We start from the raw sequence: 26,517 nt of genomic DNA, 5'->3' as shown, positions 1-26,517 counted from the left end.
GTACAATAATTAATTAACTATAATTAAACTAAATGAAGATAATTAAGAGACCTGTCTGGCCAACATTGTCGAATGCGTAATGTCAGTTAAGGTCGGATTCAATCATTTTAGTATTATTAAAACCGATTTTGATTTAATCGACTAAAATAGTATCAACTAGGAAGAGGAAAATAATCTTCACATTCTTTTATGAGTTAATTAATATCAACTTGAACCTAAATAAATAAATAAAATATATTATATATCAATCTGTAACCGTCCAATACTTGCAACTTGCCAGTTGCCACAATGACCAAATAATCAAATCTTCTTTTATCCAATCATGTTGCGTAAACACTTCACAATAGTGTTAATAAGGTATTAAACTGTTAATCATAACTTGAGGGTATGTTTCCATGTTTTTGTATCTTGCTAGGTCGATAAAAGTGCGAGTGTTTAGGCGTCAGAGTAATCTTGAACACAACACAGCATAACTACTTGTGTTAGCGTAGAAGCTCTTGGATTAGAAAGTGTAAATTTTAGGATAAATTTTAGAGTTGTATAAATCCAATACGGGCACAATTGGTCGAAGTGAGGAGACTTCACCATCAAAAGATAAGGGCACTGCCAAAATTTTTATCAGATTTGGAATTGCATATAATGTTATAATGATGGGGTTTTATTATTTTAGCTGTTGTCTGTTGGGTTCGTGGAAAGAGTGAGAAGGCAAACACACAAGAAGAGTTGAGTCGAGTTGAGTTGAGAGGGACACAACCACAAGTGGGGGATCTTAGATAAGATTATGCCTACTTGTGACAATCAAATAACGACACGTGTCTATTTGGTGTGTATGTGAGATTTGGTTTCCAAGATTTGATGTTGACCTATCTTTCTCAATTATTCTTCCTCTTTTCTCATTTTTCTCTATATGCATCATAATGTTGTCTCGTTTTGTCTGATTAAATACTCTACTCATGTCCCCTAATGGTTTCATACTTTTATAGTGTAGAAGAAAGCTTCATGACACCGCTGAGTTCTTTGTGTTAAAATATTAACAAAAATTGAGTTTCCCATATATGTTTATGAAAATGCTAACATTTTAGCAAACAACGAACTCTGCCTATAGCTAGTTTGGATTTCACTTAGATGTTGTTGTTGCATGTACACGTTCTGGTTACAGTGAATGAACTTGTTCAGCCTTTTGATAATATTTGCTGAGCGATGCAAGTACTACCAATACACACACATAAATGAAATGCTCGGTAATGTTTTTTATATTTTGTTTCCAAATCGTTTAACTGATAGTTTTACCCAAACGACGAGCATTTTTATAGCTATAAAATGTTATTTTTCCATTGGAATCATATTCTAGCATGTCAGCATGTGGAATATGCTATAGAGATAATTAACATATCTTTCTTACAATTCGGTGACTTTGATATTAATTAACTAGTCATACAGAGAGACTTCAACCTGGTTTAAGCTGAGGAAGTGGATTGATTACCTCATGGATATATTACTAGAAAACCATTGCCAAAGATAGATATAGTTGGATTGGACCTCAAAAATGTTCTTTTTCTTACTAAATGATAATATTTGTCAACGATGAAAAAAAAAAAAGGTCTTAAAATTTTAAAAGATGGAAGTTATCATATTGGAATAATTTACATATTTCTGTCTTTCCGGTATTATTGTCCCCAAAGCTAAATTAAAGATTTGGTTTAAGAGCAATAGAGCATTATTAAGTAAGACCATCAAATAGTAAATCGACTAAATAGTAATTGTTCACGATCTATATAGTAACTTCCTACGTTATTGGAGACTACCGATCATCAGCAAATAGAAAACCATATATAGAAGAACAACATATGCAGAAGAGATATGAACGTAGCACCACCATCTTCATGAATTAAAAGGCACTCAGTGTTTCATGGTGAAGATTTAGCGCCAACAAGTAAACTTTAAACTTAGGGTTTTAAGATTTTTTATTTATCGTTTTAGATGATATGCTCCTATTTATATTTTGATACACATTACTTGTTTTTAAAAGTCTCAACTCTTGGTGTTATCTTTCTTCTTGGTCGATTGATGGTCCTAGAATCGGAGTTCTATATGTGAAGCTTTTGTTTCTCTCATTGTTCGGCAGCTTTTAAAACCTAGCTATTGTATAAAACAAGTTTATATATTCTCTCAAGTCACAACCTGATGATACCTGTTTCTTTTTTGAATACTGTTTATTAAAAGAAACCATGTCTCGACTGGTTTTCTTGAACTTTCGGCTAAGCTAAATCCTCGTTTATAAGTTGTGTCAGATAATTAAAAAGTCAAAACAACAACCACATATAACATATTGCTCGACAAGAAACAACAAAAAGAGACAATGATGTTTTAATTTTGGCTTTTAAAAAAAAAAAAAATGTTTTACTATTTTTATGCCGATTGAAGAATGCCACCAACTAGGACTCGGCATCGTAAAAGTTTGGTAAGTTTCTCGCAAACTTTTCGTTTCCGATTCAGCTGAGGTTTTAAATTTTGTTCGGTTGTAGGAAAAATAGACGATTCCTTTAGGCGCAAGCAATATAATAAGATATAGTAACAAATCATGATCTTCCTAAATCATAATGATCGAAAAATAATCCATATAAACAATAAAAAACGAAACTGTAGGGCCAAGCAAAATTAAGTTTCACTTTGTTTACTTGCTACACACGAAAAATTAATTGAACCATATCTTTTATTAGAACTGTCATCAATCCCATCAAAGAGCTTGCATCCAAATCACCGATGGAAGAATTAGGGTTTACTGAATCATGCTCATCCAGTGGAGACTTCATCCCCGTTTCCCACAAGAATGCACCGACTGCAAATTCTTTTTTGTAGGACAAGTCACCGACATCTATAGGCAGACCATAGAGACTGAGAAGTCGATCTAGTTCATCCTCCGACATTATCTCGTACTGTTCCTTTGTGTATTTCGGGTACTGAAGAGGCATTTGAAACGAAGACGATGACCAAGAAGCAAACAAGCTGGCGAATTGGTTGCAATCATTGTCCGACGATGAATTAGATGGTTTTTTCCCGACGACATCAGAGTCTTTGTTGAGATTTTGTAGTTCGTCACGGAAGATAATGCTAAGTTGTGAAACCTTTTTCATTTTCTTTAATAAAAATCTAAGATTTAACCTTTTGACTTGAAGAAAAAATTACTTAAGAGCCAGTATATATGTAGATTAAAAGTAAATGGAAATTTTCTTTATCTTTGCAGACTAGGTTTTCAAAGAGGAAATTTTCTTATTTTTATTCATTGATAGTATCATAATTTGAAATTAACAAGATAATTTTACAGAAGTGTTTAGTGTTCTTCATGAAAGAAACCCTCACGTATCACAAATCCATTTTTTACAAGTGATGCAAGTTTTAGGGGGTCAAAGGCTTGACGCTATCGTGCCAAATCTCAAAGGTGCAGGGTTTATGTTTTGCGAGACCATGAAACTGAATAAAACCTTAAATTAGTAAATAACAAAGCCTTATGTATTAAAGAGAGGTTGAACAACTTCTCATCTATTCGCATATAACCAAACCAACAAACAAAATGGTCGATAGAAAAAAATCCATAACAGGAAAGACGAGAATGAGAAGAGTTTTAAGGTCTCATCAGACATTTCTTTCTAGGTTGGTCTTGGAGTAGCCCATTCAACCCTGAGGATGAGGTTATCATAACCATAACCGTTCAATTTGTTGATTGCTCGTTGAGCGTCATCTCTGCTCTGGAAGTTGACGAAACCAAATCCTCTGCTCACTCCAGTTTTCTGATCAATGGCCACGTAGACACGTGTGACAGCTCCAAACGGATGGAATAGCTCCATCAAGTCTGGTTCACGGGTATCTTCCGACAAGTTGGTTACACGCACAGAGTTCTCATCGTTCCTCCTCCTCATGTCTGAACCAACAGCGCTTCTGTCTGCACCTGCTCGCATGCTAGGAGGGACATATGCAGCCTTGCCAGTTCCAGGTGCAGCGGATACGGTAGATGATTCCCCTGTGGGTGGTTTGTCAATGAAGGCATCAGTTGGTGCAGCAAGATCCTTGTAAGGGCATTTTGATGTCCAGTGATCTCCTTTCTTGTGGCATATCCTGCACACCATGAGAACTGCACCTTTACCCAGCTGAGACAAGCCGTCTCCTGTTGCCTTTGAATCATCCGCTTTGGTACCTGAATTAACACATCACATAAGCCACAGAACTACACAAATAGTGGAAGATTTGAGTCAACGGCTAATTCATAGTCATATACTCATATCAATGAGTATATGACTACAACATTAACAAGAAACTAAATTATTCCCCGTTTAACAAATATCAACCCATTTTGAACTTTTCAATCAAAGAGAGGGATCAGGTTAAGAACACAAAAAGTAGACATTTCACAGGACAAAAGCTTGAAATGTTAACAATCTTTGCTAAAGCTTCACATCATCAAATCAAACCATTATGTACAAGCTGCAACATTTAGGTGTACAGTTAGCAGCCACAAAAGTGAGAGCACAATGTCAGCTCGTACTCAGGAATGGACTACAAACAATAAGCTGATATTGGTGACATACTGACCAATCACACAAAGAAGTAGCCTCACGACTAACATGTGATCGGCTAATTGGTCACCTCACTCTAAACAATCTCAGACTGAACAGTAAGACTAATGAATTAGTACATGACCCATAAACAACCAATGAAATTAGATACAGTCCCAAGGATCACTGACAACATCTTTAAAGGTGAGTAATTTATCCTAGCAAATTGATTTCAAATCCAAATTCAATACGGACGCAATAAAAACAAATAAAATTGACCAGAATCACATCAGAGAAACAGAATATACCAGGAGCTCTGGGTCGTTCTAGAAGAATCTCTTCGGTTGAAACCATTGTGAGATGGCTACCAGCCTCCTCATTGGCTGCGTCACCAAACTTCGGCCAGTTCCTTCGCTCCATGGCTCGTTTGTTGAGCCTCGCCGAAGCTAGCTTCCGGACACGTGACCTAGTCGTTATCTTGACCTTGTTTCCTTCATCATTGAACTTGTACTCTATAGTTGTCTTCAGACCGTTCTCATCCGGGCCAATCACCTGCTTGGAGGAGCAGGAAATCCAGATCGTCGTCTTCGTCCATCTCCCCCCATCGGAACTTGCTCGTTTTCTGCTGCGAATCGATCGTCATCGTCTCTCGTTTTGGGATTCAGATGCGCCGCTTATGCCTCGGTTCAGCCTAAGAATTGAAGAGGAAGAAGACGATGCTCTCTTAGGGTTTCGTATCTTATCTGTACGCTTCGTAACTCCGCCTATAAGTAAACGCACCGTTTTAATCCTCTTTAGTGATTTTGGTGAGGTAATTGACTTTTTTGGTCCCGTGATCGAATCTCACCGTCCTATATTTTTGGGCCTTTTATAATGAACTGGTTTCACAAGTAAGCCCACATGTTTTATACAAAATTGTCAACACGATAATAATGCAATGTACTCCATCCAACCCCAAACTCTGCATAATAGAAGTAAAGGAAGGTAATGTAAAAGCTGAATCATTGCCACACTGTAAAGAGTACGAGTTTCACACAACTACAACAGACACTTAGTGTTGAGCAGCATTACAAGGAACCTTAAGAGCACAACACTATATCCTGTCTGCGATTTCAACCTTGTATTTCTATTTCACTAACTAGAACAAAGAGCACTTATCTGTAATCAGACAAGTGGCCTTATAATTTACCAGCTTACTATTAGAAGACAAGAATAACTGCGATTGTTTGTGCCCATGATGGAAGGAATTGGAGTTCATGTCCTTACTTGAAACCGATATGTCCCCGTTTGGTTTTGCTTCAAGATCGAATCAGTGCTTCCTGCCGATTCTTAAAGTTCACTGTAGTTGCGCCAGACAGCCCGGAATTCTTCACGGAATGTGTTCAAGCGTGCCTTGAGGTTTGGAGTTCTCAGGCTTGCGTGAAGAAGGATCACTAACGGAGAGAAACATTTCAAGTCAAGAGATGGAAACTGGACGGAAATTAGGAAAAGGAGCTGAAAGAAAAATTGCTTGGAAGTGCAATAACTTACAGAGAAGGGCAGTGGTAAATGCATAGAGGACCCATAACAAACCGCAGGACATAAACCACAGGACAAAACTGGCTACATAAGGAAAAATGAATACTTTGCATTATCTCACCAAGAAGTTGCATATCAATAGGTGGGAGAGATTATACGAGAAAGCGCTATAAGTACCAGTTAAGCCAATCAAGACGAATACCAAACGGGGTTGGCCACAAACATAGACTGCCTTTCTACTTGCAGATCGCCCACGAATGACAGGCCTGAAAAAGTGTTCACAAGTAATAAATATCAAAAACTGTATGTAAATCTTCCAAGGTAATCAAATTAAAAGTACTTACATGTGGGGAGGCCTCATCTTTGCAGCTAAATGTGGAGAGAAATGCCTAATGGTCCGGATCATCTTCTCATTAAAAGTAGCTGCAAAACTGCAAAAGACAACAAGACCCTCACAAAACGTTTGACATAGATGTCAAGGATAAAGACACATGATTACATAGTACACACAAAGCCCTCAACTTAATGGGTAAATTAAAAAACAACAACCAAATCACTGAAAATAGAGAACCTTACAACACTCAAGTTTTGAGAACAAGGCCATAACCTATTGAACCTATTGAATTTAATACTAAGGAAAGACACTTCAGGGGCTAATCACTGAAGATAGAGGAACCTTAAAACACTCAAACTTTAAGAACCTGACACCCTAATACAAAGCACAGACACTTCAAGGACTAATCACTGAAAATAGAAAGTTTTATGAACAAAGGGCCATAACCTATTGAATCTTTTACAAAGAAGTATGCACAACCACTTCACTGACTATATATAGAACCTCCTCCTAAACCATTCTTCTCTCCTCCTAACCATTCTATAGTCGCGAACCAACAAAAACTAGGGTAACAAATGCATTCCTAAGTAACAAAATTAAGAAGGAACTAACAAGAAATGACAGGAAAATACCTGTCGTTTAGGAAAGCTAAGCTTAAGGCAGTAAGAGCAGCACCAAGAATGGCCAAAGGTCGCGTTATAAGTGCAAGACCTGAGTCAACAAAGGGGAGAAAAAAAGAGTTAAATCAGGGTTTTAAATCAGAAACTTAGCTATCTCAATCACAGCTTGAAAAAAAAAAACAGAAGGTCAAGCCTTTGGACATACCCAGAACGAAAATCAACAGGATGAAGTAATTCGTCCTATAGCTGCAACAGGATGAATAAAAATCAAGACCTGGGTTTGTAAACACGAATACGCATAGATAAGAAAAAAAAGAGGGGGTAAAATAAATACTAGTAGAGATTGCATTTGAGACGGCTCATCCATTTAGAGAAAGATCGAGGAAAAGCGAATCTGGAGAAAAACTCAGCCAAGGAACGAGGACGCGTCGACCATTCAACCTCTCTTAGCGCCTCAATCACATCCTCAGCAGCAACGCTATCCCAATCCATCTCTCTCTCTCTCTCTCTTCAGAAACTACGGAGATCGATCCAAAAGAAGGAAATACAATAACCTGCTACGAATTGGAAGAAGAAGATGAAAAAGGTAGGGTTTAATTAGGGATTCGAATTTCAATTCGTGGGTATTTTGATTCTCAGGTTTTGTGTGTCTTGTTTGTTTTTTTCCCTGTGGTTCAAGCAAAAAGCAAGGGGGAAGGAAAAGTGAAAATTGGAGGAGGTACGTGTGTTGTGAAGTCCCGCGTGCGAAATGAACATAGCGTGCGTGTAGCAGATGATGACGTGGTCCGCAAAACGTAAGTTGGAGAAAAAAGAAATGTCTGAGCCCGGGTTCGAACCGGGGACCTCTAGTGTGTGAGACTAGCGTGATAACCGACTACACCACCCAGACTTTCATGTCTGATTCTCTACTTAAAAGGTACATGTACGAAACATATAGTGAAAGAAATAAACAATGTTCGTCAGAACTTGTGGGTGATGATGTTCTTCTGAGATTAGTCACAAAATGAAGCAATATTGAATGTTCACATCCGGTCTGAGGAATGTATTTTTTTTCCCAGTTTCTGATGTGCCAAAAGCCCCAAAACCCCTCTTCGTTGCTATCTGAGAAAGAAAAAAAGTTTGTTGATGTCATTGAAATCTAAGAAAACAAGTTGTAACGAATTTCTTGTTTGGAAAAGGATTGAAATAGAAAAGTCTCTATAACATTCCTCTATGTGCCTTTATTTTTTATAAAAGTCAAGAGCCTCAAATGTCACGAAGGCTTTACAAAGTTCTTTCTTCGTAGTCATTGACTTACTTTGAACGATCCCATCACAAAACTTTGTAGGGAAAAAAAATAAAATCAGCAATCCTTGTAGAAACTTTCAAAATCTGAACAGTGTAGGAACTCTTTCTGTCGATTAAGTCTTGGTTCAACCAAGAACATCTTGGCCAACTGCTCAGTTTTTATACAATTTTTTACAAACAGTAGCTTGTAGTAGTTATTGTAACAAACGGAACAAGGTTTTTTTAAGAAAACAGAGATGAACAAATCATCAAATTCAAAGAGATTTCAATTCTTTAAAAGTGGTGGTGTTACAAGTCAAGTCCTTCAAGAAAAAGAAAGAAAAAGAAAAAAAAAGAAAAAACACACAAAAGAAAGTTCATGTTGATGATGCCTGCTGCCGTATCAGCTTTTTCTCTAAACAATACAAAGAACAAGTAACAGTTACAGAGTTATCGTTTTTGTAGTAGATGTAACCTGGACAACGATGACCACATTCAACGCAATAAGGTCTAGTGATGTTGCTGTTGCGGCGAACTTCCACTTTCGACGAGTTATACTTGAATCTGAAACCAGGCTTCATATAAGCAGAAGATCCGAATATGCAGTGAAGGTGGATAGTGATACAACATTCGTTGCATTTGTAGAACCTATCCCTTGGATTTACCTTTTTCTCACATACTTCGCACCAGTACGTATCATCTGATTTTTCTCCATAGCTTAGATAAAGAGGATGCTTGTCGTATTTGTAGCTTACTTTAGTTGGAATTGTAGCGCATAGATAACACATAGCAAATTTGCATTTAGTACACTGTAGGTAAGACCGCATACCTATCTTCTTGCAACCCACGCAACCAGTCTTGTTTCCACCTTTAGAAGATGTGGAGATAAACAGAGGATGTTCATGACTTTCATGGGTGAAATAATCAGGAACTGACGAAATACATCGAACATCTATCTGAACGTGCTTGGACACACAGTTCTTTTTGGTACATATGTACCTGAAACCAGTGGACTTTCTGGAACAAGCTGAACAATTGATGAGATCATAGCGGTTTTGAGGAGAGGTGGCTAGGGAAAGAGGGTGTTTGTGTAACGCATGACTCATTTTCCGAAGAAGGTTAGCACATACCTCGTGGAGAAAAAAAGCACAGTGCGTGCAATTGTAGAAATCACGAGAGTCGATAGGAAGGATGCATGCTTGACATTGCTTCTCTACATCTATTACACCATCATACTTCTTGAGCTTTAGAAGATGTTCATGAGAGAAATGTTTTATTAGGTTACCCCAAACCTTCTTATATGGGAGGATATCTTCAATCTCGTCTTGTTCTTCGGGTTCCTGTTCGAGTTCTTTCCCGTCCCATACGTTCTCATTTGTTGCACAATTTGAATGAACTATATAAGAGCATTTCTCGTGGTTGCAAGAATATTGGCCGTACTTGGTGTCAACTGTCTCGTAGCATATCCGACATGGTGAAATCTTCGATTGGAGGCAAGGAGTGTGAAAAAGGCGATGCTGGTGACGCGTGATCTTTATGACTCGTGGTAGCTCGATGCAACTTTGATGGATCATGTAGTTACATTCAAAACAAGCATAGCTTGGATCCAACACATTGACCAATCCACAAGCATCACATGGAGTCAAGAGAGGTCGCCTGTAGAAGACGAGTTGATGTTGATGATTCTTCGGGTTTGCAACAAGGAGAGGTGGAATATTTTGGGAGCAATGGAGATCCAAACAAAAGTTGCATAGAGAGCAACGGTAGAACCAATTGCATTGGATAATTTTTCTACACCATGTGCATTGATCAGGTTCGATAGATCCCAACTTCTTAGGATGAGACATGTTGGAGCCAGACAAAACTGTAGCGCAGAAAGACTCATCTATATTACCGTCTGCTACGCACCCGGTTTCATAGTTCCGGAAGGTGAAAGTAAGAGGGTGTTGGAGGTGATAAGGATGTGTTAAATTCCTTGGAAACATATGACAAACTCTGTGGAACTCCTCATCGCAAGTCTGGCAGAAGAAATGATAGTTGTGGTCTTCGATCAAGGGAGATGTCTTTTCGCCGCATGAAAAACAACCAGAGTCGGTGTTTCCGCCGAGTCTAGGACAAAGTGTGTGAGGGCGATCTGGATGAGACACAGGACATCTTGGGTTTTCTTTAGGAAGAGGGGGAGGCTCTGAAAGTTGTCTCGTCAATCCATGGAAGAGATCATGTGGAACTACTTCTTCTTTGTCCATGTTTTTGCGGTCTTTCCTTCTAAGTCGAGGAGGTGGAGATACTTTTTTCTTTTTCATCTTCTTACCATTTTGTTGTCGAGGTGGAGATACTTCTTCTTTGTCCATCTTTTTGATGTTTCGGTTATAAGCTCGTCCATATCCAGAAGTTGGAGGAGGCGGAGGGGGTGGAGGAGGTGGAACAACTTCTTCGCTGTCCATCTTTTTGCCACTTCGGTTTTGATATTTTCCATGTCCAAAAGATGGAAGAGGTGGAGGCGGTGGAGGTGATGGAGCAACTTCTTCTTTGTCGATATATTTGCCGTTTCTCTTTTTAAATCGTCCAAATCCAAGAGTTGAGGGAGGTGGAGGTACTTCTTTGTGCATGTTTTTTTTTGTTGCTTCGTTTATGATCGAAGTATGTTTCTGTTCTTCTCTCCCACTTCTCGTGGAACTAAGTAAATGGGAGTGTTCATATTAATAAAACATGTATCCCCATTCCCCATATTTTCGTGTGATCAAGTTGCTGTTGTTGTTAATATTATTATTAAGAATGACCAGAACATATACGGCTTTGTTATACTCCAGTCATCATTTACTAAATATATATCCTCAGGATATTTTTCCACGCTGTGCAATGCACATTCACACACACACACACACACACAAAAAAAATACTAAATTTGGATCAAACTTAAATTATGGATTTGAATAAGAGATCTGCCAATAAAATATGTTTAGAAGTAATTTATACTTTCGTTTACTTTTTGCTCATTAACCACTATCTCAAGACCTGTTTCCAGGCTGTAGCACATTCAAAGAGAAGATAAACAAGATTAATTAGATCCATGTTATATCCAGAATTTAAATAACAGAGCTCTATAATTACTGGGTTAGGATCACAAGTTTTATAGCATAGACTTGGCATTTATGTGTGCCACCATTGCTCTGGCCACCATCACTCAGAACAGGGCAGAGTAAACGCTGCAAGAGATGCACGAGAAAGTACTGTATAATTTTAAAAGACCTAGTCAAGTGGTCATATCAACAATGTTGTACATTTTCGAGAACCTGCGGTTTCACGACCATATTACGCTATCAAATGTGACAAATTTTGAAAGATTATATATGTTTTAGTTCTATATATCTAAAAATTCAAAAAAAAAATCCCAAAATTGTAAACATTTCAAAAGTGGAAAACTAACGTAACATAGTTTCTTTGAAAAAGTAATAATAAATAACCCCTAGAGAATAAAAGAAAACCATATAAAAACCCCCAAGAAAGACGAAATCACTAGTAACGGCAACACGTCCTGTAGAAAAACTGTCTTGACCATCTCAACATGCATCCACCTTCGCTTCTTTCTACACGAATCCATTACATTCTTTATCTTCACTTCATCGTCTTCTTTGCTGTAACGAGAGATTAGCAAACACGGTATTTGAGTATCGAAATCAGGTCCTTCGGGTTGCCACTCTCCATATATCTTCTCAGCTCCTTCTGCATCGTCTAGCTTCAACAAAGAGCTAATCACAATACGATATCCTTCATCCCAAGTCTTTCCTATCTTTCCCATCTCCAACTTAGAGGTACTCATATCTATTTTTAAATCTTCATTTGCCTTGTACTTGTACATATTCCATAGACGGTTCACTTCTCTGTTACTTGTCGTCATCTCTATCGCCTTTAGTATTAGGCCGGATTTTTCGTAAGCCTTTGCCATTGCATCCATCGTCCTCACTTCAAGTTTGGTTATTTTATTATCATCATCATTAGCCCACTCTCTCTGATACTTCTCCATCGAGTCTATGGCGGATATGTCTGCGTTTACTCTCAAAACGTTGTTCATCGTGACACTATCAGGCTCAATATTGTTCTGCTTCATATCAGATACAAGCTTATTGACCTTACTTCGTTTTAGTAGCTCACTGTAGAGAGATATCATCAAGCTGAATGGGTAAAGTTTGGAGAGGATACCTAGCTCTCTCATCTTCTCAAAAATGGCTTCCGCTTTAACTAGAGTTCTATCTGATTTTGTGTACAAGGTTAAAAGTGTAGCGTAAACAGAGTAATCCTTCATGTTCTCCGGGATGCTGCTTTCGAAAAACTTCTCTGCTTCTTCCAACCCCAAAACTCTCCAAGTCAGTTGAAGCCTAGTTGCATAATCTTCTGAGAAGAGTTTGAACACTTTTTTTTCACACATCCATGATGATGCCTCAAGTGCTTTGGTGAACTGGAATGAATCACGCAGGTTCCTGATGAGGTCTCTCAAGTCCGACGGACTCGCTTGATTACCCTTTTTCCCCAGTTCAACCAGAAACGGAGTGATTGGTTTAACCAATCCTCTGGTCCTCATAGTCTTGCTCATCAGTTTCTCTGCCTTCTTCACCAATCCCTTTTTTCGATAAGCCGACACCAACATATTCGGTATTCGGATATCGCAGTTAAGACCCGAGTACTCCCACTCATTGTGGTATACCTCCTCTGCTCCTTTGAGATCACCAAGCTTCAGGAGAGAAGCTATCAAAGTTATAAATCCCTCATTGTCCTTATATCTTGTCTTCTTGTACAGGTCCCATATACGGTATACATCTTCTCTCTCTCCTGCTTCACCATATAGCCTCATGAGTTCCTCATAGAACTCGACACCCATATATACCTCTCCTGTACGAAGCATCTCTCTAGCCTTTCCCTTTGAACCATCTCTCAGGTAAGCCTTTGCCATGTCAAGTGTTGTGTGCCACTCAAGCTTTGTAATTGCACTCCATTCAGCTAGAAACTTGTCCATTGTCGCAACATCAGATACATCAGCGTATGCTCGCAAAGCGTTGTTCACGGTGACACTATCGAACTCAACGTTGTTCTCCTTCATCTCACGCAGAATCTCATCGACCTTATCTCTGTTTCCGAGAGAGTTATAGATTGATGTCATCGAGTTGTACGGTGAAGGTCTCAAGAGCAAACCTAGCTTCTTCATCTTCTTATAAGTAGATTCGGCTCTACCCAGAGCTCTTCCCCCGGGTTGGCTTGAGTAACTTCTTAACAGAGAAGTGTAGATCGATTCACATCGCATATTCTCAGGGATGCTCACGAAGAACTTCTCTGCTTCTTCCAGACCTAAAACGTTATCAATCAGATGGAATCGAGCTGCGAAGTCTTCCGGGACTAGATTGCAGATCTTTTGTTTTACCATCCACTCTGATACCTCTAGGGCTTGGCTAAATCGGTTGGAGTTGCGGAGCTTCTCGAAGATACCTCTCACCAACGAAGGGTTTAAGTGATTCCCCTCTTTTTGCTGCTGTAGTCGCCATTGCTCAAGCACCGTAGTGACTGCTGCTTTCTGATCTAAAGCCGCTTCGATCCGACTCAGTAGAGTTTGGTTCGTCACCGGAGACGGTAGGGTTCCATTTCTGTAGGAGCAGAAGAATCGAGGCCTGCTAGTGTAAGCGATAATTCGCTTTGCGTGTTGCTGAAGATTATACTTCATGATCATGTTTGGTGACGATGATGATACAGAGCAAATCTAGGGCTTTGCTTAAATTTTTTGCAACTAAATCGATTTATATTATATATATTACTGAGGTTAATTGGTTTTAAAAAAGCGGGTAAGCTTCTCGAAATTTATGGCCCAATAGATTGTAACTTCCTAGTTTTGTAATTAAAAATCTTGAAGATACAACAAGTTAGGGCTTTTTACTTGAGTTAGGGGTAAAACAAGTCTTATACGTAGTTTGTTTTGCAAAGATTTGTAGTTATCTCGTTTTGTTTTACCAAACAGCCGACACTTTCATGTTCATGGTGCTTTTCAGTTGATTTTTGTTTCTGTCTCTTTCATTCTATTCCATTTTTCAATATAATGTACATGGTAAAAAATTTTAATGAAAGCTTTTGGATGATATATAATAATATAAACTTGTTAAGACCACCAATTTTGAAAATTAGGAGGTTAAGAACGTGTTGATTAGTTTTAAAATTTTTGGCTCTCCAATGGTTGCACTCCATATTAGGTGCTTTAAAAAACAAAAAATTTGTTTTATATTTTTCTCCAGCTACTCACAAACTGACACACTGGGTCCTTAACTAATTATCAACACACAATCTAAACAACAGTTCTTAAGGTTTTATTTTTCTTTTGCATTTAATTAATCTTATTTAATATTAAACAACTTCTTAAGACCATCCTCATTGCTAGTATCTTAGGGGGTAAGAGCAACTCCATTGGCATTGCTTAATGGGAAGCTTAAGACATTGCCTATATTTATTGCATTATATTTAATGTAAATCAAGCACTTTTCATAAGCTTTGTTGTCTAAATTAACTCTTTAAGCAAAGGTTAAGGGTCACTTATGAATTTATTTTTAAAAAATTAATGCAAAAAAATGAATAAGCACCCTCCCATGTTTCTAACCATTGGAGATGGTCTAAGATCTCCTAAGATTTGCAAAAGAATTATCTTATATAAGGATTTTCCTTTACAAATCTTAAGGGATCTTACCCCCTAAAATACTAGCAATGAGGATGCCCTAAGATATCAATAAGCACCCACTTTGGAGGTGCTATTATTTTGGGAATGCATATTAAAATCAAAGGAAAACAAATTTGGATGGTGAGAAGAACACGGAATTAGAAAGACAATATATAAGCAACTAAGTTTTCGAGATTTCGAAATGATGAACCTCCAAGCTTAAGGCATTGTTCAGCAGTTTCCTTCATTGGCATAATCCTCTTGCGAATCTCTTCTCCTTCTGAGCTTGTCATTAGTGTTCTAATAGCGTTCTCAACCTCTAGTCTCTCTATCCTGTTCTCCAAATGCAATCCGATCTTCCAAACATCGCTAATGTACCTAGCATTCACCCTCTGGTCCCCAAAAGAGGGTTTGCAAATCAATGGTATAGCTTCACATATGGCCTCAAGTGTCGAGTTCCATCCACAGTGTGTTAAGAATCCGCCTGTTGCACGGTGAGCTAAAACTTCAGGCTGAGGTGCCCATTTCACTATTTTACCCCGACCTTGGAGACTTTCGATGAACCCTTTAGGCAGAATCTCTATCAGGTCCTTGCCGTGGATCGAACCTGGTCTAACCACCCATAGAAAAGGCTGGTTGCTGTTTCTTAGACCCCAAGCGATCTCCAAGAACTCAGATTCGTCAATCGAGGCAATGCTCCCAAGACTTGCATAGATTACAGAGTTTGTTGCTTGCTTGTCTAACCAGGAGAGACAGGTCATGTCTTGTGCAAGTAAGCTACTCGATGAAGCTGAAACGTACCTGTGGAAGGGTCCAATAGAGAAGAGTGGTACTGGGAATTCTTTAAGGGATTGGTCAAGCTGATCTGGTTCAAGATCTTCAATGGCGTTGAATATTATCCCTGAGGAAGACTTCATTGACTTCATCGTACCTCTCTGTAACTTATCCCCTGATCTTGGATCTTCTGTCTGGAACCATGGAAGATCTTTCATTTTAAGATATGGAAGCTCAGGAACAGGTGAGTCTCCCTGAGACTCTGCCATGGAGAGAGAAGAAAAGTCAACGGAAGTGAACGAAAACTAGCTAGAGATAAATCTTGAAAATTTCGATATGTACATACCTTGTAAAGAAAGATACCCTTTCTCTCGTAAGACATGAAACTTGGAGAAAGCGACGAAAGATGAGAGGTTAACCGTTCGGAGTACAATCCTCGGGATACTGAATTTTTCAGTTAAACCGTCGGTGAAGTACCAAAGAGCATCTACAATGACACAAGCTGCAGTTGGTTCTTCAGACAAAAGCTTCTTTAAGCAATCATTAAAAGGAGCAACACACTTGGAATTGAGGTCATGGAGAATCTCGATGACATCGGGGTATGATTCAGGTTCGGACAAGCCATCGGAGATGGAGACGAAAGTGAAATGAGGGAAATTGGAAAAATTTGGAGCGTTAAACTCAGTGTGGATGACAGTGATGGAGAAGCCGTGGTTGAAGAAGATCTTGGCAAGTTGAAACATTGGGTTTAAGTGACCTTGTAAAGGGAAAGTAAAGAGAAAAATCACTGGTTTTGTGTCTTTAGTCACCATTTTTGTTCTGTTTCTCTCTCTTTAAGTTCTTGTCCACACAGGTAATTGGCTGTTATATATGTAATATGTGCAAAGACTTAGAGACGAAAGCTCTACGTCAATATGATAACGTCATATGCTGATTTCATCTAAAGATATATTTAAAACGAGTCTAGCTACTTTGTTCTTAAACAATGACCAAATGCATGTGGGGTTATCAAACTTGTTATTAAACAATCCATGTTTATATTTTATATCATGTGAAGGTGTTCAATTTGATAATTTTATTTGTTGCTAAATTTAGAAAAAATAGAGGTTGAGTTGTAACTGGCAACCAATTTGGTCTACTTTAAACTGTTATTTATATGCAATTTGTGGTCGATTATGATAAATTGATGATGAAAGCCGTACGTAAAACAATGCGAACTAGGCTTTGTCGAATAAAAGAAAGAAGAAGCCAATGTTTACAGAAGATGAGAGATGAAGACAAAACTGTCACCATCTTTACAACATATAACTCCAAAATTGCTTGACTTAGACTTGCTTATTTTAGGTTCTGGACACACAACTTGCTTTTATTCGTGTCTTTTTACAAGACTCGATTGTCTGACTAAGCTCATTTAAATAAGTTTAACATGTACTTAACCCGGTGGTTATAGTGTCCACATTTGGTTTAGTCGAGACACCAACAGCCTGATGAGTCAGAAAGTTGGCAAACGTAACGGTCGATTTTATTTAGAACGGTTTCTCGCATTTTCTTTTTGTTCATCTTTACAAAAATGTAACATACAAAAAGTTAAGATATATAGAGGGTAATTTAACAAAACATGCACATCAATAATGGCACAAGTCATTCATCGTCACATGTAATATGTATGGTCCACCTTAGTAAACGCCTCGTAGAATATTCTCCGAACCATATTAGGGTCTGCGGTCTACCGTCTAAACTCGGATGTCCTCATATATCACATCTACGTAGCAAACCCAACCTTGAATCCATATATGAACTCTTTTCATTTTGAAGATCCAAATTTTTCATCTAGCTAAGCCCATTACAACATATTCTAGAGCATATCCAATTTTTTTTTTATCTAAACCCATTAACATATTCATGGACTCGAGTTCATCTTTCGAATTTTCGTCTTTAAATTCTTAATTTTTTTTTCTCTCTTTTCTTTTTTAACAAAAACATTCTCTCTTTTCCGGACTAGTAAAAATTCAACATTCTATCATAACACTATTAATACTAACATTTAAATCTAATACGATGATTACTTACTTTTAAAAATAAACATCGTCTTAGTTTATATATTTAAATTGTTTAGAAAAAAAAGAAATATCACTTCAGTTATCTAAGTTTAGAGAAAATATGAAAATATTTATATTTTTTTGCTCACTATAATAATTTACCTTAATCAAGAGATATCTTCACTATTATTCTAGATTATTATGAAAATATAATAAATTATTCTAATTAAGAAGATATATAATTTAATATTTAGATTAAACACCAAAACAAGTTTACACGTGTCAACGTAGCATCATAGAAGAAACAGAGAAGGCGAACAACAACAACATAGAACGTGAGGGGAGAGACAAAACTCACCACTTTCGATCCTTTCCTGCCGCTTGATCCAAATCAACTTCAATCTTCAATCTTCAATCTTCTCCAGATTCAGATTCCAAATCTTCAAAGCAAAACAATGGCGGCAGAACCTAACCCTAAGAATTTCCCAGTCCTCTCTTACGTCCTGGCTCGTCTCCCTTCTTTCACCACCAAATCCCCTTCCTCCTCCGCCGTTCCTCCCTTCAATATCGAGCAATCACCATCATCGAGCCATTCGATCGAGATCGTTACTCAGATGCCTCATTTGACTCAACCAGATGTTCTCGCTTCCATGACCAGTGCGATCTCTGACGTCGCCGAGACTCGATCTATCCTCCGAACCCTAGGACCTAGACCCGATCACGAGTCAGTCGACAAGGCTCGTGTTAAGCTCTCGGAGATCGAATCTTCCTTATCTGAATCGTTTGAGGACATCGCGCTTACCGACGCGGCTGCTAAAGATGAGAAGAGGAGGCTAGAGATGGATCAGGATAAGACTTGGTGTGAGTCGATTTTGAAGCTTGATGAGGTCCACGCTTCCTATGAGAAGCTTTTGAAAGAAGCAGAGGAGAGGCTTGTGAGGATTTATGAGTCTGCTGAGAAGAATGCCGCCGAGGATGAGGATAATGTTGCGGCGGTTGAGGTTAACGAGGAGGTTGTTGGGATATTGCAGCACGCTTCCGCTAATCCGGTGGATCGTATTGATTTGTCTGGGAGGAAACTCAGATTGCTTCCTGAAGCATTTGGGAGGATTCAAGGCTTGCTTGTTCTCAATCTCTCCAACAATAAGCTTGAGGTCACTTCTTCTACTATTTCCAATATCAAAATCATAAATTTGCTACTTTTTTGCTTATTTTACCCACTCTCTTTGATATAACTAAGCTGATCTCTGTTCTCTGCTGGGGTCTGAATCTGTTATGTGCTTGTCTCTGTTAAAAGGATGAAACTTAAGTTTAGGATTTGATAACTTGGTAATCTTCAATGTAGCTTAAAGGTAACATTTTTGGGCATTGTAGTGTAATACAATGGTGTGATGTAAGCAATCCCTTTAGAGAGATCTCAAAATTGCTCGTAGCATTTCTTTTCTATCTTGGTGCTGATGTGATTTGAAGAGATTTAGGTATGTGTGTGTGTTTGATTTTGTTTTGCGTCTTAGATTTTGACCTTTACTACCTGTAGTGTATGTGCGTGTTTGCTTGTTTTGGTTCAGTTCTTTGATATTGCAGTGTTTAGTATTGTTGTGGCATGGGTTGATTAACATTTTGCAAGTGATTCCATGCGAGCTCTTTTCTTGATTGTTCTGAGGTATATTAGAATCTATGTCTCCGCAATAGTTTTCTTGATTTCTTTGTGATACCTAATCAATGTAGAATAATTCACTTGCTGTATTCCACTTGTCTTACCTGACTGAGGTTTATGTCCAACAGGCGATTCCTGATTCAATAGCTGGATTACATAGTCTTGTTGAACTGGATGTCTCCACGAATTCTCTGGAGACATTACCTGATTCTATCGGTTTACTCTCCAAGCTGAAAGTCCTGAATGTTTCGACCAACAAGCTCTCTGCTTTGCCTGATTCCATCTGTCGTTGTGGGTACGTATTATATACAAACTCCGCTTTGTCAAGTTTCATTTGTGAATCAGTTTTAACCACTTCTTGCATGGAAACCCCAGGTCATTGGTTGTCTTGGACGTGAGCTTCAACCGTCTCACCTACTTGCCAACCAACATCGGATTTGAGCTAGTGAATCTAGAAAAGCTCCTGATCCAATATAACAAGATCCGATCCTTCCCTACCAGTATAGGCGAAATGAGATCCCTAAAACACATCGACGCCCACTTCAACGAACTGCACGGCCTTCCTGATTCTTTCGTGTTGCTAACAAACCTCGAGTACTTAAACCTAAGTAGCAACTTCAGTGACCTCAAGGAGCTACCTTTCTCATTTGGTGACCTCGTAAGCCTCGAAGAACTTGACTTGAGTAACAACCAAATCCATGCCCTCCCAGACACTTTTGGCACACTCCATAGCCTGACCAAACTGAACGTGGAGCAGAACCCGCTCATGGTCCCACCCAAGGAAGTGGTGAAGGAAGGTGTGGAAGCTGTGAAGACATACATGGGTCAGAGAAGGATCACTATCTTGGAAGAAGAAGAGAAGATGAGAATGGAGAAGGAGATGGAGCAGGCAAACGCCGGGTGGCTCACAAGAACCACATCGAAACTGAAAACTTATGTGACAGATGTTTCAGAGTATCTCGGATCGCCGTCTTCTCGAGACCATTACCTTGACCAACAGCTATAATGTGACTTGGGCTCGAAGAACAATGAATCAAAAGAGGTTGTTATTCTCCTTTTGGCTGGTTTTGTCTCAATTTTTTCTCTTATCATTCAGTATATAATGAAGGGCTCTCTTCGTTACTGTGTTGTCTGCGTGTGATTCTTTTTGACGGGTAAGGCCTGTCATTAACTTACTTAGGTTCAAACTTAAAAAGAGACCGGTGATGTGATAATATCATGGGTCCAACTAATAAAAAGATACATTTTTTTTTTAATTTGTTTAGCCTCAGTTATTGTATTTTGCCCTTTCTAAAGAAAACAATAAGGTGTGGGAATCTTACATCAAACTATAAAAAGCTCCTGATTCAATGATGGTGCCCTGTGTAAATTTGTAAAAAATTAACTTTGAATCTGTTGATCTTCCCCAAGATATCCATAAATAAATAAATTCACGCCGCCAAAAACCATAAAGTATCGCTAATTTGTATGTTGATGAAAAAAGGCCTCATCGAGGTCTTGTAAGACCGACCAATACGATTTGTTACAACGTTCATATCTTCATGTCATCATGTGAGGTAACTTAGCACTGTTGAAGGAATCTCACATGATAAAATGTTTATGTAAGAATCTTACATAAAACATTTTCAAAAGATCATGGAATAACAATTTAATCCATCAAATTTTCGACACTATTAATGTTACAACTTGCGTACACCATATGAAGAGTTTTTGCATATACCAAGTGTCTTTGTATATAGTTTTTCAATATTAATGTTATTAACCAAAACACAAACAAGTGATCACAATAAAGATGTAATTTTTTTATTTATTTAATAAAGATGTAATTCAAAGTGAATTTAAATATAAAACAAAAGCTTCGGGTGGGCGTGATCACTCTCCACAACTTAACGGAAAGCATAGATGCTCCCCTTAGACCTGATCAATCTGTTTGCTGAATCTTTCCCAACGATCCTTGCCAGCTACAAATAACCATCACATTCGATCCATATAAAAAAAAACTTGCATCAGAAAATTCACTTATCAAATTGGTGCTACTGAGTGAACTAACTCTACTTAACTTGTTTCAGAATTAACATGTCAAGCAAAACCAATTTGGAGTTTGTTGTATAGGAAAATACTGAGAGGAAAAACAAAAAAAAAATGGTCTCTAAGCTAAAATTTTCCTACTTCAGAATTGAGGAACTACTAAGTCTGTATATACATCCTTGGAACTAGTAAGTAGTATGGAGGACAGAAAATGACTCTCATTTGTGTAAAAACCATCAGAAGATTACGTACCTGGTGCTGATCAAAACGAGAAAAAAGCACAGTAGCCTCCATGTCATGTGATTCTTCAAGCATGTTCATTATCCGAGGGTAATACTTCTTCCGCTCCGGAAGGGAATAGAAAATTAACTGCTTTATGCCACGGATCTGAATCCCGAGAAACCGACAATGAGCACAACAGTAATTCATCACAACCTAAAACAAAAGATGAACACAAAAAAAAACCTTGTATCCCCAAAAGAAGTATGCTCTCTCAGTGTAAAGCATGATCTGTTTGCTCCCGTTAAAAAACTCAAGTCGTGCACGGGACTTAACATCGTTAGTTGCATCTCTGAAAAGGAGAGTCACCATTAACTATCATCCAATCAATTAAACAAATCCACATAAACACAATGTTTCAAATTAGGGGAAAGAATGGTCTCACTCGTCAATATAACAGAAAGAGGCTTTTTGCGACTTCAGAAACATTCTAAGCTTGCTGTACTCGTAGGAAGAATTGATAAAGATCATTACTCCACCCTACAAAAATGATTACCAAATACGACAAAATCAAGCTCCCAAAATTTACGTGATAGCAAAGACTGTCTTCTATTAAGTATAGACATCAAAATTGCTCAACCTTTCAATGATAGGAGTACCTGAACAGAATCTCGAATCCTTGGGAACACCTGTACCAAAAGGAAGAAGAGAATCAGTATCTAGCAATTAGAAACATAATAAAAGTACAATCTATTTAGTAACACTACTTTCAATGGGTACATAAACAAAAATTCAAACCTATACCTTGTTGGCAAAATATTCAAGACGTGCAGTGTCAGCTTGGAGCATGGAGGTTGCATCAAATCTTTTATAAATCTGCAACAAAGACGAAAGAGATAAGATATCTACAACTTTTATGTTGAACTATAAGATGATATTATACCTGAGTGACATTGCACAACACTTCATGAAGAACACCATCGTACGCACACTCCAGTTTCATCTGCATTGATTCAACTAATCGCATGATGGGATAAATTTTAATTTAAAAAAAAAATACAGCAATCTTGGTTTGGAGACATAATGGTTCTACAGTAGTAGTAGTTTCTGGCCTAGCCATCCCGTCAATCATCTAATACCCTCACAACAAAAGAGAAATCCCACACCCACCTTTCCTTTATAGTTCAAGCACTGATGATTGAACAGAGAATTCAATTCTGAAAAGAAATATTCTCCGGGTTAGTAATACGAGCATGAATACTTAACCATGATCAGGTGTTATGGAAATATATATATAGCAATAAGGGCAGACAAAATGGAATATTGCCACAAGTGAAAAAAAAAAGTGGGCAGAACAAAACCTGCGGTTAAATGAGAGCTTATAATTATTGACTGCCGATAGAACCGTGCATGTCCATCCAGATACCTAATAAACATAAGACTGATTTTACTGAGAGATTCTGACATAGTTGGGCACATATATATCTTCTTAGAGAGAATAAGTTGCAAGTTAGAAGAAGAATTTAGTACATACCACGGTCGGACTCGCATGATATTGGTGGTATCATGTTGTTTTGATGGCAATCTATTTAATTGTTTGAAGACTATATCAATGTGCTTCCAATACTGCATAGACATCAATACATCTGCATGATCGATAACCAAAACCTATCCACATGTAAATGAAAGAAATATTAGTAAGTTCAACAAGGAGATGCACAATGTGACTTAAAAGTATTTGCAACCACTGGCAGAAACAGACGGGGTTTAGGAGAGAAAACAATGGTAGTCTAAAATGTAACTGATCCATTCCATGTTGGCATCAATGATAAACAAAATTAATTACCTCGATGGAGGACAGATAATCAACATCTTTTCCAATATGATCTTCTGCTTTACCAATGGCTTCAACTAACCCAAGGGGTGAAGCAATAATCATGTCCGAGGAATTGAAATCACCGTACAGCCTAATGCTCTCCTTTGTATGCTCAATGCCTATCATAAAGGCATCATCATATGCAGCGTTCCCCTCACCAATAAGGGCTTCCCAATCGTAAGGTTTTTTTGGTATCACATTTTCCGATGTGAGTCCAAAATTCTTATCAAACCGGTCAAGCTGTTGTACATTAACCTGAAACCAATAAATCCAGGCAACTCAAGATATAATCCGTAATTTGAGACAATATCTCAATGATATTCACCACAATTCTTTCTACATTGCTAATAATCAAAATATTACTGATCTGTGAGACCATAGAATAAGGCAACCCAGCCACAGAGCAGATGCCAACAAAGAAATAAATGAGTGAATTTTTGTATACCCTCTGAGATTCTGGAGTTAGTTGAATGAGCCTCATCACGGCGCGAAAAGCAGTACACTTGTATGGAAGTAGAATCAGTACCTGGATATGCATACAATAAATTTGTCAAATGCGAGTAGCAACTGATTTGATCACAAAAGGGGTCGTCGTCACCTTTGGACGAGTAAATCCTTGGTCTCGCAATCCATCATCAGAAAGAATTTCCTCTACAGAGAGACTGTGAATCTTACATTCATTCTTCTTGACAAGATCTCTACTTCTAAAAATGTGATTCAACTGCATAAGACAAACTGATGACTTCAACAAAGCTATAGGAGAAAATGCCAAGTGGAATGAAAAGCAATCAACAGAAAGAAAAAAAAGGAATATAAAGTATATATGCACACACAGAATGCATAAGGTATGCGTCCATGTGACCGGAGTCTTCTCCACGGCCTCCATTCTTATTAGAATGAAAAACATCCATATAGCTGTTGCCTAGAAAATATCAAAAATACTATAGTCAATATATGTGAGAAGTATATATAACAAGACCAAAAGAAAATACAAAGGGGTAATTCCAAGAATCAGATAATACATACAAATGGAGAAGAATCTTCTTCTGTTAGACGAGCCAAAATCTTTTCCTCCAGATTTCTCGTATAACTGAAGCCAGTGCTTATATAACTTAGGCTTGAGACCATAAGTTGGATCACTCTGAGCAACCTGAAGAAGTAAATGAAGGGCGGCTTTTAGTGCTACTTGTGATTCCTAAGTGTAGGGAAGGCAAACTCTGCAACAATATTTTTGTTGTTGTTGGACAATGTTATAAGAAGACATACATGAAGAAAATTTGGTCTAGTTCCTCTCCAGATGCAATTTGGCATGCCAATGGCAGGTGCTTCCCATTGAAACTTCCATTTGCCTTTTGGTAAAGTATCTAATTCTTTAGATGATAATATGTGACTAAGGTGCTCTCTAAATGAACTAGTATATGAAGATTGGCCATTGGTACACAACTCATTCTCCACATCATCCGTTTCACAAGCCTCAAAATCTTCTTCTTCCTTGTTATGATTATCATTATTCTCCTGCCCTGTGTTCCTAGTAAGACCTCCGAGACTTTCCTGACCAGCCCCTTCAGTAAAGACAAGATAAGAAGTATGATTTAGACCAATGAATGCAACAAGTGCAAGAAGACAACCAAAAAGCCCGTGATGAGTAACTAGAGAGAGAGAGAGAGAGAGAGAGAGAGAGGAGTATGCAAAAAAGGATAGAAACTGACAATAAGAAAAGGAAAAGCATACCTTGAATCTCTTCATCCTCTGCAGACCCACTGTTTTCCTCATCCTCAACTCCTTCTTTGTCGCTTTTACCTTCCTTCTTCCTCACCCTGTTAAAATATTTGGAAACATAGAGTAAGTACAATTACACGTACATCAATGCAAATAACCACAGTTACAAACTAAATGATTTAAACTTGGCAACACAGTAAACGTACCTTCTTTTTTTCATACGGGCAACAACTTTTTTCGAACAACCGAGAGATGCCAGCAAATTACCATACATTGTCGGTTCTCTATAACAAACCATTTCTTCCGATTCTGCAAGAATCAGACAAGAGTTAATAATCTGAGTTGTCGATCGTCATACAATCTGAAAACAACTGCAAAAATGACCAAGAGCTAAGATACCTAGAACCGGATCACGTTCACACTCGTTGATATTTTCCTGTGGCCTGTGCCTCTTCAGCACTCGAATATTGTTTGGAGCCATCGATAGAAGCTACGTGAGAGATTCATTCAGGAGTACTAGTAGTTAGGAGAATCTAAAAGTATTAATCATTTTTAGTTAAACAAGTTTAACAAAGAATGGGAATGAAATTTACCTTTCTGGGTCTGTATGTGACAGCAATGGTACCACTAGGGTTAACTGAGCCAGTAGCCGATACAAATTTGGGATTCCTCTGTCTCTTCCTTTTGCCCAAAGTTATCGTTACCTTTCCCTGAAATTCTCAAAATGTTCCACCACACAATAAGAGATGGTTTCGCGGGCTAATAGAAGTGATAGGGAAGAGAGAGGAAGGATCACCATTGGAGCGAACTGGTGTTGAAAGAAAACCCCAAGTTCGGCCGCTTCGGCGAAGAAGAAACCCTTACCTCTCAACACTTTAACGTGTGTGGGACGTTTGGTTCCATGGGCCTTTACATACATAAATGGGCTTTAAATATTTTTGTAAGATGGGGCCAAATTGCCAATGATGTAAGATTCCTATCGTACATCAAACTAAATAAGCGCAAGAAAAGCTCCTGATCCAATGATGTGCCTTGTGTAACATTTGTAAAAATTAACTGTGAATCTGTTGATCTTCTCGAAGACATCCAACAATAAATTACTCCAATGATCATATTATTAAAGGTCAAAATCACGAGCTGGTAGCTTTCGCGCCGCCAGAAACCATATAGATCCATCGTTTCTGCAGATTTGGTTCCACACTTATCAACCAATACGCACATGCTTCTCC

The 26,517-nt window shown here is 38.1% G+C and overlaps 7 protein-coding genes and 1 non-coding gene across 9 annotated transcripts; 1 reads left to right on the top strand and 7 right to left on the bottom strand.

Annotated features, from left to right (window-relative positions):
- Positions 1-2,681: 2,681 nt before the first annotated feature.
- Positions 2,682-3,134, bottom strand: LOC17892819. The gene has a single exon (XM_006299843.1). It carries the CDS (start codon positions 3,132-3,134, stop codon positions 2,682-2,684), a length of 453 nt encoding a protein of 150 aa, XP_006299905.1.
- A 332-nt stretch (positions 3,135-3,466) lies between these two features.
- On the bottom strand, positions 3,467-5,306 carry LOC17890942 (eukaryotic translation initiation factor 3 subunit G). The gene is given in 3 exon segments (XM_006299725.2): positions 3,467-4,192; positions 4,859-5,112; positions 5,114-5,306. Coding segments are annotated over 3 exon segments (879 nt in total). The 5' UTR covers positions 5,194-5,306; the 3' UTR covers positions 3,467-3,647.
- Positions 5,307-5,525: 219 nt separating this feature from the next.
- Positions 5,526-10,646, bottom strand: LOC17891438. 2 transcript variants are annotated; one of them, XM_023785445.1, is made up of 9 exons: positions 8,729-10,646; positions 8,385-8,411; positions 7,357-7,526; positions 7,228-7,268; positions 7,035-7,113; positions 6,413-6,499; positions 6,246-6,334; positions 6,081-6,152; positions 5,526-5,983 (listed from the first exon to the last, which is right to left on the bottom strand). In XM_023785445.1, exons 1-9 carry the CDS (start codon positions 10,637-10,639, stop codon positions 5,880-5,882), a joined length of 2,580 nt encoding a protein of 859 aa, XP_023641213.1. In that variant the 5' UTR covers positions 10,640-10,646; the 3' UTR covers positions 5,526-5,879. The 2 variants fall into 2 exon arrangements, with proteins under 2 accessions (XP_023641213.1, XP_023641214.1); XM_023785446.1 differs by lacking the exons at positions 5,526-5,983; positions 6,081-6,152; positions 6,246-6,334; ... (3 more) ...; positions 7,357-7,526; positions 8,385-8,411 and having other exon boundaries at positions 8,523-10,117; positions 10,193-10,646.
- TRNAV-CAC lies at positions 7,838-7,911 on the bottom strand. The gene has a single exon. It is a non-coding gene; the product is annotated as a tRNA-Val (tRNA).
- Positions 10,647-11,247: 601 nt separating the features above from the next.
- On the bottom strand, positions 11,248-14,004 carry LOC17892247 (putative pentatricopeptide repeat-containing protein At1g28020). Its single transcript, XM_023785495.1, has 4 exons — positions 13,222-14,004; positions 11,893-13,143; positions 11,400-11,494; positions 11,248-11,314 (listed from the first exon to the last, which is right to left on the bottom strand). The coding sequence occupies exons 1-4, from the start codon at positions 14,002-14,004 to the stop codon at positions 11,248-11,250; spliced, it is 2,196 nt and encodes a 731-aa protein (XP_023641263.1).
- A 1,038-nt stretch (positions 14,005-15,042) lies between these two features.
- On the bottom strand, positions 15,043-16,568 carry LOC17892488 (UDP-glycosyltransferase 76B1). The gene is made up of 2 exons (XM_023786741.1): positions 16,097-16,568; positions 15,043-16,012 (listed from the first exon to the last, which is right to left on the bottom strand). Exons 1-2 carry the CDS (start codon positions 16,560-16,562, stop codon positions 15,135-15,137), a joined length of 1,344 nt encoding a protein of 447 aa, XP_023642509.1. The 5' UTR covers positions 16,563-16,568; the 3' UTR covers positions 15,043-15,134.
- Positions 16,569-18,108: 1,540 nt separating this feature from the next.
- LOC17891565 (plant intracellular Ras-group-related LRR protein 9) lies at positions 18,109-20,702 on the top strand. The gene is made up of 3 exons (XM_006296642.2): positions 18,109-18,943; positions 19,575-19,741; positions 19,822-20,702. Exons 1-3 carry the CDS (start codon positions 18,245-18,247, stop codon positions 20,450-20,452), a joined length of 1,497 nt encoding a protein of 498 aa, XP_006296704.1. The 5' UTR covers positions 18,109-18,244; the 3' UTR covers positions 20,453-20,702.
- A 559-nt stretch (positions 20,703-21,261) lies between these two features.
- Positions 21,262-26,127, bottom strand: LOC17892377 (U3 small nucleolar RNA-associated protein 25). The gene is made up of 21 exons (XM_006297035.2): positions 26,085-26,127; positions 25,882-25,998; positions 25,688-25,778; positions 25,495-25,597; positions 25,301-25,386; positions 24,836-25,131; positions 24,596-24,719; positions 24,403-24,491; positions 24,168-24,290; positions 24,015-24,095; positions 23,540-23,824; positions 23,228-23,361; positions 23,055-23,119; positions 22,864-22,910; positions 22,637-22,696; positions 22,498-22,569; positions 22,353-22,382; positions 22,139-22,233; positions 21,940-22,045; positions 21,727-21,861; positions 21,262-21,407 (listed from the first exon to the last, which is right to left on the bottom strand). The coding sequence occupies exons 1-21, from the start codon at positions 26,085-26,087 to the stop codon at positions 21,333-21,335; spliced, it is 2,217 nt and encodes a 738-aa protein (XP_006297097.2). The 5' UTR covers positions 26,088-26,127; the 3' UTR covers positions 21,262-21,332.
- Positions 26,128-26,517: the final 390 nt, after the last annotated feature.

This window comes from Capsella rubella, unplaced genomic scaffold (assembly GCF_000375325.1).
Source record: "Capsella rubella cultivar Monte Gargano unplaced genomic scaffold, Caprub1_0 scaffold_3, whole genome shotgun sequence".
NCBI lineage: Eukaryota > Viridiplantae > Streptophyta > Magnoliopsida > Brassicales > Brassicaceae > Capsella > Capsella rubella.
The sequence above is the reverse complement of the archived record's forward strand: the minus strand, read 5'-3'. Positions and strand labels throughout refer to the sequence as shown.